Source organism: Leguminivora glycinivorella, chromosome Z, assembly GCF_023078275.1.
Source record: "Leguminivora glycinivorella isolate SPB_JAAS2020 chromosome Z, LegGlyc_1.1, whole genome shotgun sequence".
Classification (NCBI taxonomy): domain Eukaryota; kingdom Metazoa; phylum Arthropoda; class Insecta; order Lepidoptera; family Tortricidae; genus Leguminivora; species Leguminivora glycinivorella.
The window spans coordinates 34,937,125-34,956,233 of record NC_062998.1 but is presented as its reverse complement, the minus strand read 5'-3'; the positions used below and the strand labels follow the sequence as shown (position 1 = coordinate 34,956,233).

The following is a 19,109-nucleotide window of genomic DNA, read 5'->3' as shown; positions in this document are numbered from 1 at the left end:
TTTTTTAATCAAATCTTGACGTGTAAAATGGCGTTACAAATAAATGAGTATGATTATTTTAACCATTGAAAGTTTGTACGGAACCCTCGTTGGGCGAGTCCGACTCGCACTTGGCCGGTTTTTTTCTTAAAAATTATGAACCATATGTTTAAAAAATATTAAAAAAATCTAAAGTAGAACTTTATAAAGACTTTCTAGGAAAATTGTTTTGAACTTGATAGGTTCAGTAGTTTTTGAGAAAAATACGGAAAACCACGGAACCCTACACTGAGCGTGGCCCGACACGCTCTTGGCCGGTTTTTTTATAATTCAAAATATTAGATTTTTGTGACTATTTCTATTTTCTATTTATCTTAGAAGAATGCTTTACGATTTATTTAATTATTTAGTTTGTAATTTTATTTAAGGCCCTAATTTATTTATTGATAATATTTAATACGTATTTCCATCTTGTTATTAAAGTGTTTGTTTTTTATTTACTTGATTTTAAGTGATGTCTACATTTTATCCATTGTATGCTGGTGTGAAATACCCTTTTTAGGTTTCCTTACCAAAAAGGTACAAAAGGAACCCTTATGGCGCCGCTCTGTCCGTCTGTCTGTATGTCACATTATTAAATATCTCGAGCTACTTATGCTATCGCTGCATATGCTATGCTTCATGCCGATGACATCAATTTAACGTCACGCTAGAATGATTCAAATAATTTTATTGTAAAAATTAATCATTATTCATCAATCAATTTAATCATGTACAAATGACTTCAAAAGTGAGCTACTTATACGTGAAATAATTAATACATACTTGATACGTGAAACGAAAAGGAAACAATTTTGTTTTGTTTTTATAATTTATTGAAATATGGTAACAAAACTATTTAATAAAAGGTATGTATAAAAAAATAAACAAATAATTTAATTTACTATTCACGTATCAAGTAGGTATCTATTAATTATTTTACGTATGAATAGATTAGTATTGAAGTCATGATTAAAATCATTGATGAATATTGATTAATTATTAAATAAAACTCTTGAATCATCCTATATGCATACGTCAAATTTATGTCATCGGCATGAAAGTTACGGGCCCTGCTTATGAACATCGTTAACCTCTACAAATTGAAAGTATTATTCGGGTATCGGGTATCGTTAGAAAGAGCTCAAACTGCTCATATCAAAACTATTTTTTATAAGTTTTTGGTTGTGGAAAAAAAATGTCTTTTGAAGGAAAATGTAAAAAAAATAAAGCATAATGAATATTACAGGAAAAATAAAATCGTACAGGTATATCTTGAAAACCTTTTTTTTTTTATAAAAAACCTTCAATTTCAATTTCAAAACCCTTGCGGGTGTTTATTGTACCTGTATATTTTAACAAAATAGCAATGCTTTCAAATAGAGGCAAAATGGTTAAAATCGGTTCACACAATAAACAATTATCCCATAAAAATCATATTCCATACTAGCTCGTGCGCATTAGTTTACTCAATTTGCCGATAGATGTCGCTGTACGTTGAACGCTCATTTCCTACATCGCGTTTTTCCGAATATAATGAGGTCGGTTCAGGAGCGTCCTTGCGACATGTCGTAAGTCGTAAACTATTGAAGAATAGTCTTGATTTTATTTGAACGTCGTCTAACAATAATGTTGTATATTAAAATATTACCTGTTATGTGGGAAATTGAGTCTTCAGGGATTTAGTCGAGTCTGTTTTGATGATTCAACTATTGAAAGTTTGTACGGAACCCTCGGTGAGCGAGTCCGACTCGCACTTGACCGGTTTTTTTTAATTGAGTCAAATACCCCATTGTAATAAGACTATTTTTATGCGTATTTAAGAGAATAAAGGCAGACTTGTCTTATAAAACGAGCCGAAAGGCGAGTTTCATATTAAGATAAAACGAGTGTTTCAATGCCTAATCATAGTAATTACGAGGGCGACACTGAAAGTTTTTAGAACTGGCCAATTGTAAATAATATAATTATTAATTAATAAAAATTAAGTTTACATTTTAAAGATAGAATTCTTTGCCAATATTAACTATGTGTGCATTTCATTCATTTATCGTTTGTTTTACGATTTGGCAGCAAAATCAATATTTTATGTTTCACTTCAGTATGTATTTCACGAGAGAAAATTTTCGTATCATGATTTTCTATGACTTTCGATGACATGATGATCATTTAAGTCAACAACATAGTTATAATAGACCTCGTTTGGCCTTTCACAATGAAGCCTCATCTCGTGGCACTGTTTACATCTGGTTTAATAAAATTAAACGTGGTCGCACTAATTTCACCGATGATCAGCGTGAGGGACGCCCGTTTACGGCGATGACTGAAGATAACATCAGTGTTGTGTGACGTATGATAGAGACTAACAAAAGAGTGACTTACCAGCATATTCCGACAACCTTAGGCATCGGTATGAGTCAAGTGCACAAAATCCTCCATGGACATTTAGTAGTCAGGCGGCTTTTTGCCCGTTGGATACCTCATAATTTGACAGAGACCCAAAAACTACCCCTAAAGACGAGTGGCCAAAGTGCTTTTCTCAATGGTTATATCGGATGCAGGGATGTATTGATGTAAAGGGGCACTATTTTAAAAAGATATAATAAATCTAATAACTTGTAAGTTTGCTTAGTTTTTGATTTTCTAAGAACTTTCAGTTTGGCCCTCGTATGTGCAGTTGCGTACATTATTTGTCTACATTCATATATTTAATAAGGTTTCTACAATATACGTATGTATAGGTACACAAATTCAGGTAAGGGGTAATATCAACTTAGTGATTGACTGTCACTTCACTTTTTAAAAGGAGGTGGTCGATGAATTCCATAATCGCAAATATGATTCTTAGAGTATTGGTGGCGATATCGTAAAATAAAAATTACGAAGCACTAGGCCATTTGATTTGCTATTGTCATACTATAGAGAACTCATGATATGGCAGCCACCTTCTGGGCGACCTCGCTCCATTGTAGGCCACGTCTTTGCCTCGGCTAGTCTGTGGCCATCAGTAAGCCCATTTATAAAAAATGGATATGAATAAAAAAAAATAAGTCACAATTAGATTTCTCTGCGTTTATAGGTGGACTAACTGACGGGGTTACGGGAAAAATATAAAAAAGTGATCTACAGCGTTTTAAATACAAATAAACATTTATTGTTTAAATACATTTATGTACACACATTTACGATAATTATCACAAATTCAAAAGCCAACTTAAGTAGGTAGTCCAATAAAAGTTCCAGTGAATGACGAATTATTCCTTAATAATTAGTTATTACCTGAGAAAAGTTTATAATTTTTATAAATGTAAGGATGATATGGAAAAAGTGCGTAAATAAATAATTGGAAAAAGTTGAAGTCGTCGGAACGTCGGAAGTAGTCGAGACAGTGCTGTTCTCTTTGGACAGGGTCTGTGAAAGTATTTTACAGTATATTGAAAGCTATTTGGTACATTATGCACATACTTCTTTAACCTAGTAAAGACATCTACAAATAATGTCCTTTTTATTTTATTTCCTGTATACTGGATTAACTTTAAACTGAATCCCCAAGCAAGCTAAGAATTGGTAAACCTTTGACAGTTGACTATTTCGTCATTTAATTATATTATAATAAATATCAAATAAATAAGTTTCAAATTTTGACGAATTATTAAGTATGTTACAAAACATGGCTTTTTTAAAGTAGCATAATCTTTATTTAACTCAACCATAATAGAACAAAATTGACTTTATAAACTTTCTAACAAAAATTGACAAAATATAATTACAGCATTAAGTTGTCAAGTAGATAAGTGTAATATTTGACAGCTTGTGAGCAGTAGCTATGAGAGTAATTACATAGGTATATCATGCTGTATTAGATGTGCGTATTTTGGAAAATTACATACATACAATCACGCCCGTATCCCGTAAAGGGGTAGGCAAATGGAAATTTAATTTGGAAAATCAATTGTGCAATTAACTTAAATAACTATGATTTGCTGATATACACAAACAATTGCTAATGGAACATAAGTATTATTATCAAATTAAATAAATGCCCGCATGGTGGTAACACACTGTATTTTGAAATTTTTATATTAGGACATATTCAGGTAAAGTTCAAAGTACCTAAGGTATGATTATTATCGGTTATTATTTTTTTATTTATTTATTGGTAACGAAGAGAGGACAGCAAAGCACTAACAATTTCAGGCTTTTATGATTGACTTAGATCTAATGAACTACTTAAACTATGTGACTAAATTAATTTTATTTATATATAAATTCATAACTATATGGTTCCTTAAAGTTATCTATTCCATGGGAACTGCCTACTTAGAGTTATGCCACCTTCCACTAACTAATGTGTTGTACTACACAGTTGCAATTAACGTACAATCTGTAGCAATCGTAATCATTTTCTACTAGTAGTATATTATATTACATACAATTAGTTCTACCCTCATGATTTTCTTCATAATACATTACGGTTATGGCACACATATTCTCGCGGTTAAGCTTAGGTTTACCTATCTGGTACTAAGTACATACGTACTCGGAGACAAAATGAACACATTACAAAAGTTTCTATGGATAGCGCCAATGTTTTCTTCCTTTTGGACAAAATAAGAGACGGAAATCTAAATAGTGTAAATATTCACATTAATTTCATTTTAATCCATTCCATCACATATTTATTTCCCGGATGGGAATCCCGTTCATAAATACCCGCTACAAAAATAACACTACGGGTGGTTTTGGTGGTTTTTATCTAGTACCTTTGTAATGAAGTACCTACACATGTCCATACTTCAAAATATGTATAAATAAAAAAATATTTCAAATATTAAAGCCAAAAAAATTACCTAAACTTACACGCTAATGAGTGTGCATGTCAAAATATTTCTCAATAGTTATTTCTAAAAGTGAATAAGTGTATATATATATAAGTCAATAACCAATGTTTTAGACATTACACAGAAAAGACGAATCAACAGACTAGAACAAGTATCAGACGAGCTAGCTAAGATAGGTGTAGAATACATGTGAATCGTGTACTTTTACCTAGGTACGTATTTACACTAATACGCAAATAAAATTACCAATCAAGAAGAGTGGTTGTCACAATACAATTAAATTCATTTGTAGCCTTTTCTACCTTAAATAAGTCACTGGTGAACGAATATACATACCTACATACTAACTCCTTGAATTATGAACGTTCTCTTGAGAAGTAGAGATTTCACAATAATGCTAATTTTATATTTATGTAGTTCGCTGTAACGGAACTATCTGTCTCACTGGTCAGTCACGAGGTCCACTGAAAGATAGCACATTTCAGTCCATCACATTGTTATGGCTTCCACTATTGTATCGTTTCTCCCTGCTGCATGCCTCCCGTCTTCTTATTCCGTCAAACCTGTGACAATAAAAAAATATGATTTGACTAGTTAAAGACTAATAAAAGTTAGTTAAATTACTTAGATAATAGTTTTAATAATGATCAATTAAAAGTATTTATATTCATTGTTATATTTACTTTACTTTCAGGATTCATCACCAATTCTTATTTAGGTACTAATAATTATTAAATAATCGCTATTTATATTTTTTGTGAAAGACATAAAAAGGTATCTACATAATAACGTCCGGCGTAACATAAATTATCATAACAAAGCCGTGAAAGAAAGCTTAATACCAATAAATCCCGACCTGACCCAAACAACTTACGAGTCTTTGGGCAGATTTTTTGCTTTTATCTGATAAAAATTGCATTTAACAATAATAAACGCTACATTTGGTAGCATAAGTGATGTAGGGATATGTTTAATATTTCATGTAGTGTTTAAATTACTATCTACCATAGGACTAGTTAATACATATAGGCACTTTGAAATGTTACGTAGGTCAACAAACGTTTATTTTGAGCCCATCATTAAAATGAATAGTTTATATACATATATCTGACTGCTGGTACCTACTTATCATACTTAATTATCCGTATTACCTAATGTCGCTATTGACATTTAAAAAATTCCAACCCCATTCCCTTCATCACGAGAATTTGCCTTTAAATATTTATCAAATCTATTCCATAATTTGTGGCTCTCAAAATAAATGTAAGTAAGTTTATCTGTAAGCAAACAAAAAACGCATGGCCAGGGCCGCTCTCGTCACTTGGTCACCATATGGTCAGTTCCGCTCCGTTGTTTAGCTAAGCTGACACGAACAACGGGTTCTACCTACTGTCTACACAAAGTTTTTATCACTTCCAAGATTTCACATTTGTAAACAATAAATTCTACCCCGACAATGTATCTGTTGTGTGTTGGTGTTGGGTGTCTAATTAGTGGGACAGATCGTGGAACACGGTGCCGGCAGTTACCGACACCGAGTGATAAGTAGTACATATATTGTAAGGCCGTTTTCACATTATCCGATCCGATATCGGATGTAGGAAGGATGTAAAATGTAAGATTTATGCGCTTCCAGGTCTTTATTTATGTATTTGATAGATCATTATTACTAAAAAACGATATAAAACGCAAAAATTGCGGATTTAATCCAGATGGCACTATCCTACGACAGTTTTTGTCCGAGGCACCATCGAACTGCCGATATCGGCAAGACGCTTCCGACATTTTTGGCATATATGGCTTCAATTCCGGGAGTCGTTGTACGTAATTACGGGATACCTTTAAAGTCGACGTTCTTGAAGCATAATGTAAAAAACCATACAACATACATACATACAATCACGCCTGTATCCCATAAAGGGGTAGGCAGAGCACATGAACTAAAAAAAAAACCGGCCAAGTGCGAGTCGGACTCGCGCACCGAGGGTTCCGTACAAACCTGCATTTGATATGAATTTCAACTTGATAGCTCTACGCGTTCATGAGGAAAAAAGTAATAAGTTTATATTTATTAAAAAATATATATTTTGTAATGTAACTAAAAATTTAAGGTTTTCGGAATTTTTCCTTTATGTGTGCTATAAAACGTTGCTTCATGCCAAATTTCAAGATTCTAGGTCGACTGGAAGTACCCTTTAGGTTTTGATTCCCTTGCGAGTACTTGCGAGTTTCAAAATATGCAGCTTAAATTGCTGTTTCTTTTGATTGCGTTGACATAGAAGTTTGATTTTGTTACAGCTTAAAGGTATTATAGACCTGAGTATTTGGTATGAATTTCAATTTAATACCTCTACGCGTTTATGAGGAAATGAGTAGTAAGGTTAAAATTATTAAAAAAAAATATATTATGTGATGTAACTAAAAATTTATGGTTTTCGTAATTTTTCCTTTATCTATGCTATAAGACGTTGCTTCGTACCAAATTTCAAGATTCTGAGTTCACGGGAAGCACCCTGTAGGTTTTGATTCCCTTGCAAGTGTCGAAAATTTGCGGCATAAACGGCTGTATCTTTTGATTGCGTTGGCTTAGAAGTTTGATTTTTTCACAGCTTCAAGGGACAGTAGACCTGAGTAATTGATATAAATTTCAGCTTCATACCTCCACGCGTTCCTGAGAAAAAGGGTCTTGACAGACGGACGGACGGACAGACGGACAACAAAGTGATCCTATAAGGGTTCCGTTTTTTCCTTTTGAGGTACGGAACCCTAAAAATGAATTAAAAATGTTGTTTACATAAATATGTAAATGCACATATCGTTTTAATAGATGCTTATACATACAGTGTGTATTTTTTATAATTGGCAATATTTTGATGGGTTGGGGTGGGATGGGAAACATGATATAACGATTGTATGATATAATGACAGGATGTTATAAGTTTTACTGTCTGTCTGTCTAAGGCATCGCTTACGAATGGATGAACCGATTTAGATTAGTTTTTTTTCGTTTGAAAGCTGAATTAGTCAAGAATATTCTTAGCCATGTTTGATGAAAAACACTTCACAATGTCGGGGTTTATTTTTTCAAAATTTAATTTCAATCCAGAAGCTATTGCCGGTTATAACAATTGCAAGGTACTCGTGAAAATTTCAGTTTTTTGTTACTGGTGATCACTGAGCTACACCGTATACATATACGGTGGTGATACGTTATTCAAGTATGCATATATAAATAAATAGTACTCAATAAATATTATAGGCCGTTCTTACACAGATTAACTGTCCGACGAATTTGTACTATTTTATATTTATATATGTCTATCCTATTCTGTATTATCCTCATGTAAATATTAGCTTTCTAGTACTAATAATGATTGAGCTAAATCGTAGACGGACAGACTGACTGACGGACAAACCAATGTGCGGTATAAAGATTTTTAGCTAAGGAAGTTTAAAAACATAATAATAGTCGGGTCTCTATACCTTATTTTGTGTTTTTATATTTTAATACACTTTATATGGGCATACCGGAATAAGATACACTCATATAAAGTCGTGTACTTAATTACGGCAGTCAAAACGAAGGCTATATTAAAAGACAAACGAGATTTTTTTCTTAGTACATTGGAAGATTATACCCAAAACATCGAAATAAGTAACCTTTGTGCTTTAATTTTATGAAATAAAACAAATTTAATGTCGATGCCACACTCCAATATTTCGCACGTATTACTCAACGAGTATACATTTCGTACTCAATTATGAGACTAAAATCTAAAAAATATATGTGCCGTAATTATGTCACTATAAATCTGAAATCTTTACTCAATATATTTACATCAAATATATAAATATACTTCACCGCAAATAGTAATAAAACATAAAAACATTGTAGACTGTGTTTCCGTTATTCCGTGATACTCCCGCAATTATGTACACCGCGTCAAAATGGTGTACATTATTCCGGGAGCGGGTATTTTAATTAAAATATGCATTAAATTAATTTGAAAAGATGATATAAATGTTTTTTAATATCTATAAGACAATTATGATACAAATTTAATATAAATAAACTTACCCGCATCACAGTAAACCCTTAAGAAGTTCCGCTGCCGCGTTAGCATCACCGTCAAACACGCCCATAGAAACCACTGCGTGGTTGCGACTGACGCGTTTGGAGGTACCTCACGGCTTCAAAAGATATGATACATATTCGAAAATCGACTTTTTCGGTTCTATTTGATCTATAGTTAATAAAATACTGCGTTAAATTATGATTTTACTGATAGTTTCCTTAGTTTGCGACAAAAACCAAAGTATCCCGGAATAATGTACCACATTTTACTATCCCGGAATAGTGTACAGTTACCTTACCGGACCCCCCGCCAGCTGTCGGCCGATAATATTTGTATGTTTGCGTATATAATGTAGGTATACGTTTGTAGTAGTGTGCGTGACAAAAAATGGCGTCTATTAAACAGTTGTTAATGATGAATTTCTGTTGAAAAAAAAAGATTGGTATTCATCGGTCCGAATTGCGGATACTATTTTTTTCATCTTTTAGTAGATATAGTTAAATGTAAAATTATTTATTTTAGCTGCCACTCTTGAGTATTTTTATGATCGTTATTTAAATTTTACAATAAAATATTTGAAATGTAGTGCGTATAATTATTAAATACAAAAAAAAATTAAAAATATTTTTTGATACAAAATCATACTTCATTGATTTGGAACAATGCGTTTTATCGGACCGACATCCGACACTATCGGAAGCGTTTATCGGGTGTAGGATGTCGGTCCGACACCCGATATCGGATCGGATAATGTGAAAACGGCCTAATAGGCATTAGGCACTGTTTTTATTTTATATTTGTTACTTTTTTAAATTACTAAGTATTGCGTTAGGAAAACAATGTCATTTGTTTCGATTAAAAATATTTAACTACAGAACTGATGGCTTTTTTGATCAATATTTTATGCTTGAAAAGAAAAGCGTAAACTGGCCAACATTTGTTCAGGGAGTACCAAAATTATGAAGTCTTTTTTTTTTATAAGTACAAAATAAATATTAGTTGTCTGTCACGCTTTGGACTTAACGAAATTCGTAATACTTACATTACATTACCTTTTAGGAAAAACTTTCAAGAGTGATAAAAATAAAAATACAAGTTATTTTTTAAAGTCGCTTAATAAATGTTGATCAGTAGGTACAATCAGCCACTTTTTTGGCTGACCGTACAAGGAATATAGCCTACAGTTAAATTTTTTGCTTTTGTTACAGGACCCACCTGATATATCATTTCCAAATGTTTCTATAGACCTTACATTTAACTAGGTAATTAAATAACTTCATTAACAAATATGTAATTTTTCACAAAATTGTTGGATAGTAAACTTTATTAAATAGGGTCCAGGCCCCGTAGCCGAATGGCATTTCTCCGACGCCAAACGAAAGCGATACGCCGCTGGCTCTGTCGCGCCAATACGCAAGCGCGATAGAGATAGATATCTACTAGCGCTTCGTTTCGTGAGCGTTTCGTGAGCGATTGTGCCATTCGGCTAGCCACCCTGAGTGCATAATTTTCAATGTGGCTGACATATAATAATCCAAAGAACTAACTTATAGCGCTGATAATTTTTATAAGTATGTATTATCGTAAAGTATAATGTATGTTGGCATCGACATAATACATGTGCACTAGAAGTATACCTACCTAATGTCGTGGCAAACTATTTGTGACACTATCTATAGGTAGGTAGCTATAAACAATCCGCACCAAAAAGCAACATTCTGAAGTACTTACCTACTTAGAGCGAACGTATTGCTAGGAACTAGGTAAGTACATCTATGAGTGTATACTTTCAAATTAAACTTTTATACGCAGGTATCCTATCTGCGTAGTGTGTTGAGCATTTTTTTTTTTTTGCCAATATTTTTTTTTTTATTGTTTTAAGGAATTTTAGGTCAATTGTACTCAGAATCACGAGTACTTTCAATCTCACTGATGGGAGACAAAAAGTGTCCCAGAATTTCCATACATTTTTGTTACTTTCCTCTTTTGTTACCCCATACAACATGTACGGAAAATGGCAACAAAATAAGAAAAAATCGTATGGGACAATTTTTTTAACTACTAGAATTGAAAAGGCTAGTAATTCTGAGTAGAAATAGCATTTTTTTTTCAAAAATAGCACACTTCATAAAAGTGGCAAAAAAAAAAGAAATGCTCAATTGACGTATTGTTATGAAAACGTAGTGTACAATCATAAACTACCTAGGTTCCATACCTATGCAATATACTTATTAGGTAGGTACTTACTTTATATGTAGTTAAGTACATTTTTAGTGAAATCTCAAAACTATTAGAGAATCTTACAAGTAGGTATCTATACCAGTGGTGGGCAAAGTACTTGAAAAATAAATATTTCATTTCATTTTCATTTTCATATACCAGTGGTGGGCAAAGTACGGCCCGCGGGCCAAGTCCGGCCCGCGAAAGGGTTTTATTTTATCCGGCCCGCAACTGATCCTTCAAAATAGTGTGTGCTATGGCCTGCACTGTAAATAACGCATTGCATTTTTGGTGTAAATCAGGGGGCCGATTTTTGAGTCTCACTGTCACTAAAATACCGGTTGAAAAAGGTGAATTGCCTATTATTTTCAGTGACAATTTTCTGAATTCGAACGCCGTGAGACTCAAAAATCGGCCCCCTGGCCCGCCTCTCAAATTCCTTCAAATTTTGACCCGCGATGATAACGATATTAAATAAATAAATATTATAGAACATTCTTACACAGATTGACTGAGTCCCATGGTAAGCTAATCAACAACAACAACAACAGTTGTAAGACAACGATATATATAATATATAAATCCTTAATCCATACTAATATTATAAATGGGAAAGTGTGTGTCTGTTTGTTTGTCCTTCTTTCACGGCAAAACGGAGCGACGAATTGACGTGATTTTTTAAGTGGAGAGAGTTGAAGGTATGTAGAGTGACATAGGCTACTTTTTGTCTCTTTCTAACGCGAGCGAAGCCGCGGGCAAAAGCTAGTACTTATATACATAGAAAAAATCCATGACTCAGGAACAAATATCTGTGCTCAATGCTCATTACCTACACAAATATAAATGCCTTTACCGGGATTCGGACCCGGGACTCGGATGTTACCTAAATGTTCATGCATTTTCCAAACCTATTAGAATAAAGACTTTTTAAATAAAATCATGTGTCAAATACGTAAACTTAGTAAGTAGGTACATTGGTCTGTAAATTGGTACCTACCCTACATACATAGGTACATATAGATTCTGTAAAAAAATGTCGGGCACTAGGTATTTTCCGTTTAATTATAAGTGTAACCTGAGGAACCAGAAATATTTTAACCACGCATTTCTGATGCAAAAAGATGAAAAAGGTGTTAAGTTCAAGAATTATAAATTTCTGCAAAAATCCTTTTTAACCCCCGACGCAAAAACGAAGGGGTGTTATAAGTTTGACGTGTCTGTCTGTCTGTCTGTCTGTCTGTTTGTCTGTCTGTCTGTCTGTCTGTCTGTGTGTGTGTCTGTCTGTGGCATCGTAGCTCTCGAACGGATGAACCGATTTTGATTTAGTTTTTTTTTGTTAATCATAACTTCATAAGAGAAGTACAGAGACACATGAATACATATTAACGAACGAGAACACTAAACTTTGGTGGATTATAAGGATCATGTCGAACGTTGCAACAAGTAAACATTAGATTAATATAATAGGTAATACCTTAGTTATGATATGTTACACTTAGAAGGACACTAGGTAGTTAAAAAGGGTTGCTGGAAATAGTAAACCCGTATTTTATATTGAAAACGCAATTGGATTTATATTGTTCCGACGGGACATTAGTAAGTAAGTATTTAAGTAGGTATCTACTAAATAAATACCTAGCTGTAAAAGTCAATAATAGGCACCGGTTTAATATTACGTCGGTGGGAAACAAACATTCCAGCTGTTACCGATATCGGATGTAGTACCTATCCTATATTTTAGGGCGCCATCTTTGACATCTGCCTTTAGTATCCTTCTTATCGGGTCGGATAGTGTGAAAACGCTCTAACACTCCAGTGTTTTTAAGACGGAAGCGTGTATGACCTCTTGCTATAACGTAGATTGTACCTATTGTAACAAGGTATCTACACTATCTACCCAAGTTTGTTCCGGTAGTAATAGTTTAATGAAATACCCATAACCCATAACTACCCAACCTAGTCCATAGATGTACTCGTATGTAAACTATGTCTACTTGTCTAGTGCTAATCACAACAACCGTCTTGAACTTCCGTGATACATCAGACTAGTTAGCTAGACGCGAGCACGCAACGCTCACACATAACTCTTGTGTACGCACACCATTAAGGGGCTCTTATTGTTACAGCTTGTAGTTCGTACACAGATGAGATCCTCGGCTACGTACCTATAGGTGTGGACGGAGCGGGAGGCGGCAGGGCCGGCCGCCGACGTGTAAACAGTGGTTATCGACGCGCCGCCACTTGCCTCCGCGGCATCTCCGGCTACTGCGCTATATTTATCCGTGCTGGAACTGACGCGCAGCTAAATTCGTTCGGCGCCGTGTGATGCCGGCCTCCTGCAAACCACAACCACGTCACGGTGCTGCCCCAGTGTGCCACGCCGACCCCGGCCACTGGCCACCAGGAGAGAAACCATGTAACTCGCACAGCCAATTCGCGATCGCCAAAACTGTCTGTTTATCGTAAAGAAAAATCGCAGGGCGGTAAATTAAAGTGAAAACAAGGTATATCCCACCTGGATGCGATGTCTCAGTAAGACTTGTGAGCGGGTGCGGGTGCGGCTGCCACGCACGCTTGGTGATGGTAGTAGGAGGGCGCCGGCGCGCGGTAGTGGTGATGAGGCGGTGGTGATGTGCGGTATGCGTCGGGAGGAGGCGACCCTCGGAAGCCAGCAAGCTGGCAACTCGGAGGCTCAAAGAGGTCTCGGAACGCCGGAGGCAGCTGCTCGGCTGGCGGCTCCGGCGCCGCGTACCAGCCCGACGCGGCCGCTCGGAACTCCTCCGCCGCCAGCGCGTACGGCTGTGGCGAGCAGTACACGGCGGAGGGCGGTAACCGGGGCTCACTGTAGTCGTCCAGGGAGTCCGTCGGCTTATCGTAGCGCGCACAATCCGCGCCGGGTTCCCGCTTGGGCCGGCATTCGAAAAGGCGCGGCTTGACGTCGGGCTTCACGTCGCGCGCCTGCCCCGTCACGTCGGACACGCTAAGTGCCTCTTGCGCGGCCAGCGCCTCCTGTGCCTGTTGCAGCTGTTGCTGCCGCTTTAGGGCTTCCTCTTTCTCTTTCAAGGCATCTTTCTTTTTAAAACGACGCCGTCGTCTCAAATATGATCCGTTGTCGAACATGTTGTAGGAGTCTGGATCTAACGTCCAATAACTACCTTTACCGGGTTTTTTGTCATCTCGAGCCACTTTCACGAAGCACTCGTTTAGACTTAAATTATGTCTTATAGAATTCTGCCATCCTTGTTTGTTTTCACGGTAATATGGAAAACGCTCCATGATAAACTGATAAATTCCATTGAGGGTAATACGACGATCGGGCGCGTTCTGTATAGCCATCGCAATAAGTGCTATGTAGGAATAAGGCGGTTTGACCATGTCTTTGGGTGCACCGACATGCTGCTGGTGCGGATGGAGGTAAGGAGCACCGTATCCATACCGGTATTGCTCGTAGGCATAGGGGGTGACACTGGCCGAGTACCCTCCGGCGGCGCCTCCGCGGTACGCGTACGGGCTCTGTTCGCCGAACAACGCGTGCATCGTGTCGGACCACGTTCACTGGCACAACATGTTAAACCCGCGGACGCGGAACCCTCAACGCACTACTCTCTCGACAACAAAACGACGACTGACTGATTTTGTTTAGATTCACAACAAGGCACGTTTACATAGCAGACGCTAAACGAGAGACGAATGAGCGGGATCAGGGGCGACGCCGGCAGATGCGACGACGGGTCGCTCCGCCCTCGCTCGCGCCCTCTCGCTCTAATGCGACCGCAGAGTAGCGGCATCTCGCTCGCGCCGCACGGGCGCCGCGAGGCGGGGTGCTGCACGCCCAGCCCGCCGAGGGCGGCGCCCACATTCGTCGACAATGCTGCCCCCGAACCACTTCACCATATAATACGCATTGTCCCCGAACAACCGTCAATTATTCCAAGCGGGCTGTGTATTAAGCTGCTCCGATGCACTCAGACTCGGAGACCCCATTATGAAAGTACTGTTTTCCTTATAGATACTTACAAAACCTCTATGTACATGTACGTAGTACTACTTGTTACGTAAGAAAAATTGATGATGGCGTTCTGTTTCCTATATTTGGTACTTTTTGGTACCTACACAATACGTTACAGTTATGCAATAATAAATATTCAGGTAGGTATTGCATTGGTAATGAACGATAGACTGAAACGTAAGTAGAGATTTTAGTAAGTAGAATAGGTAAATCAGTAACATTTTCAGCGAGCAATCTAACTTCGTAGATTCAGGTTCCTGTTTTCCAACCGGTTGTCTAGATGTTTTATTTGTTGCAGGATTTTTTTGCTTATTTGCTGCGGCTATTGCGCTTTTGCACTTATATAAGTATATACTTAGATTCAATTGTGCTTAAAATTGTACATTAACTCTCCCAAATACGTACAGCGAGAAATTTAAACCATATTTTTTTAGGAAAGTAGGTAAATTCCTCATTTTCATAACTATTTGCCCGACATAGATGGTTCCTAATGTTCCTATTCCTGCTCATTTTTTATATGGTAATTCTAAATGTAATAACGAAGGTAACAATATAACAACCTACTCTAGAAGGTAAGTAAGAATTATACCTACCTACCTACTTAAAATACCTACCTATAAATAAAATCCTATCGGAGCGTCAATATTTTTTGTTTTTGTTTATTTTAGTAATAAGATAATAATCAATCTCAATTAAATATGTATGTAGTATATCAATTCTAGCAAATGTAACTTAATTTATCGGCATTGATTTTCTTGCCATGCCGCTAGTGCCTCGCGCCGCTCTAAAGTCTATTTCGGAATTTTTTCATTTCGCTCTACATTATATGTACTTAGAAAACAAAAATGATTTAGTGATGATAAATTATTAAAAATTAAATATACTTACCCTCTTAAACTATATATAAAAAAAAAAAAGTAAAATAAATAAATCACTATTAAAAGTTAGATTAATATGAGGCTAATCAGTAAGTAACCCTACTATATAAGCTATTTTTAAAATTTCTGGCCAAATATCAGTAGGTGAGGAGGAGGAGTATACAGCTTACAACATAAGTTATTGCTCCTGACGCTCCTGTTCAGGAAACATCCTTTTAAACCTATATAGCTACTTACTTGTGTAAATAGTTTTCCAGTGTAGACAGATTAAAAGTCTCGTAGCAAAAAAATATAGGTCGGCAGTTATGTAAAAATATGTCAACAGTTAAGTACCTATTGGCCGTCATTTATCAAGCAAGCAATCACATATCGGAAGTCGTAACCGTCGTCTGTTGACTCAAGCAAATGTGCGGAGCGAAATTTGTTTATCTACTTAAACAAAAAAGAGGATGACCGGGATCACTTTGTCGGCGTTGTAAAAAACGTGCGAGATTATAGGGCTACGAATTAGCTCTTCCGCTGTAGACCGCGCGTCAGCGCAATCCGTGTCACTCCTATTAACATTTATAAAATTATAATACATAAAGGGCGTTTGTAAATGTATATATTTTATAGGTAGCTGTATCTGTAGCAGAGGTTCTCACAGTTGAATGGGCCCCGAACCTGCTACTTCAAAAACGAATGACAAAGATGCATTTTATCCACAAGAGTGCAAAGAAATTCAAGTGTGCTAGGTTGACTGGGGCCCGAACACTTGCCACAAATGTTCAATTCGGAACCCCCCTTTGCCCCTAATGCCCGCGGCTTCCCTCACACACGAAGCGGCATTGTGCGCGCGCATAAAAGAACCGATAAAGTGTAATGGTCAATGCACACATTCCATACGACGATTTTCAACACACTTGTGAGGAAGAAACAAAATTTATGAATAAATATTTTTAGAGTTCCGTACCAAAAAGGTACAAAAGGAACCCTTATGGCGCCGCTCTGTCCGTCTGTCTGTCTGTCCGTCTGTCACATTACTAAATATCTCGAGAACTACTTACGCTATCGCTTTGAAATTTGGAATACTTATGAACATGAAAGAGCTCAAACTGTACATATCAAAACTATTTTTTATATTTTTTTGTTGTGGAGAAACAGTGTTTTGAGGAAAATGTAAAAAAAAACCCCCCTTATCACCGAAGTTTAATTGATGATTTTTTTACCAAATATAGCTATTATAATGAATATCACAGGAAAAATAAAATCGTACACGTATCTTGAAAACTTTTTTTTTATTTATAATAGTATTCAATCGGCCGCCCGTACTCCTAGCGAGGGCCGATTGACCCTCACCAAGCACCACCCAAGCACCAAATAAATAAATAAAGTATTTTATACAATCGTGATATAATACAAAGCTTTTCAGTCGAGTACCATGTTTAGGCCACGAAGCTTGCTGAGTGGCCTAATAGTACGGTACGAGAGTGAAAAGCTTAATTATATCACTATTGTATACAATACTTTTTCTATGAGTCATCATCTTCATCATCAATGGACGGAAATATCATCATTCATGCAAGTTAAAATTAATGTTAATAGAGTCGTTCACCGTTGTATCAACATCGAATTACCTAGCAACCAATTGTTTGTAATAACCGTCTCTGATTGGCTGATAACGCGACAGATAAAAAAAATGTGTTTCAGATGCAGGAAAATTTGCCAGGTATCGCAAATTAGTACAGAAAATGTATGAAGTTCTATTTTTGAAATTATTACAGTTAACTAAAGTCAACTATAATGAGCTTATTATAATTGAGTCGGAACTGCCACAGAGTATGCAACACTGAAAAGTTAGCACTTATAGTTTAGTCTGTGGTGGCCACGTGGTGGCCTAATTGACAGATTACAGTCGACAAGTAGAAAAAAACCCTTTCAGATTTACATTTTCAATTTCAGCACCCTTGCGGGTGTTTATTGTACCTGTATTTTTAACCCCCGACGCAAAAACGACGGGGTGTTATAAGTTTGACGTGTCTGTCTGTGTGTATGTCTGTCTGTCTGTTTGTCTGTCTGTCTGTGTGTGTGTCTGTATGTGGCATCGTAGCTCTCGAACGGATGAACCGATTTTGATTTAGTTTTTTTTGTTTGAAAGCTGAATTAGTCGGGAGTGTTCTTAGCCATGTTTCATGAAAATCCACTATGTCGCGGTCGGGAGTTTTTTCAAAATTTTAATTTTGTGGTTAGGTTAGTTTACAGAATAACACTGAAAGTATCTGCTTTCGAATAGAGGAAAAATGGCTAAAATCGGTTCACGCAATAAATAATTATCCCATGAAAATCATCTGTCATACTAGCTCGCGCACATTAGTTTACTTAATTTTCCGATAGATGTCGCTGTACGTTGGACGCTCATTTCCTACATCGCGTTTTTCCTATATAATGAGGCCGGTTCAGGAGCGTCCTTACGACATGTCGTAAACTATTGAAGTCGAATAATCTTTTCGTTGGAAGTTGTTAGACATAAAATTATATATTAAAGTATTATGTATTATGTAGGAATTTGATGATTCAACTATTGAAAGTTTGTACGGAACCCTCGGTGATTATGTAACGCGAACATTTACCAAAAACGTATAAACTCAGTGCAAACAAGCTTAGTTTAACCGGCCGCTACTAGATGGCGCCACCGGTACTGGTTTTCCGAGTGAACTTAGCAAATATTTAAGTGTTCCCGTAGACTTAAAATTCTAAAACCTAGTGCAACATATGTTAACGGGTGCCTAGAATTTTATAGTAATCAAGTCAATACGTAATTCTTAGATAAAATTCGTCAAATTGTTAGTTTGGCCGTCCGTCAACAGATGGCGCCACGGGTATCAATATTGTGATATTGAACCCCGATGTTTAAATATTTAAATCATGGAACACCGTTCCCGTAACTTGTATATTTTACTGAAGTAACTAGTAAATGTAAAGATCGTAAATAAGTAGTCAAACATGTAAAAAACAAACACCAATGTTGGTACTAAGATCAACTTGTCTGTTACACACAAAGCTCAATAGATGTCGCTGTGCTGTGGCG

At 36.3% G+C, this 19,109-nt stretch overlaps 1 protein-coding gene across 2 annotated transcripts; it reads right to left on the bottom strand.

Annotated features, from left to right (window-relative positions):
* Nucleotides 1-3,162: 3,162 nt before the first annotated feature.
* Nucleotides 3,163-14,757, bottom strand: LOC125241139 (fork head domain-containing protein crocodile-like). 2 transcript variants are annotated; one of them, XR_007178715.1, is made up of 3 exons: nucleotides 13,671-14,757; nucleotides 13,321-13,491; nucleotides 3,163-5,422 (listed from the first exon to the last, which is right to left on the bottom strand). XR_007178715.1 is itself a non-coding variant. In XM_048149472.1 (2 exons), the coding sequence occupies exon 1, from the start codon at nucleotides 14,690-14,692 to the stop codon at nucleotides 13,685-13,687; it is 1,008 nt and encodes a 335-aa protein (XP_048005429.1). In that variant the 5' UTR covers nucleotides 14,693-14,757; the 3' UTR covers nucleotides 3,163-5,422; nucleotides 13,671-13,684. The 2 variants fall into 2 exon arrangements, 1 of the variants encoding a protein (XP_048005429.1); XM_048149472.1 differs by lacking the exon at nucleotides 13,321-13,491.
* Nucleotides 14,758-19,109: the final 4,352 nt, after the last annotated feature.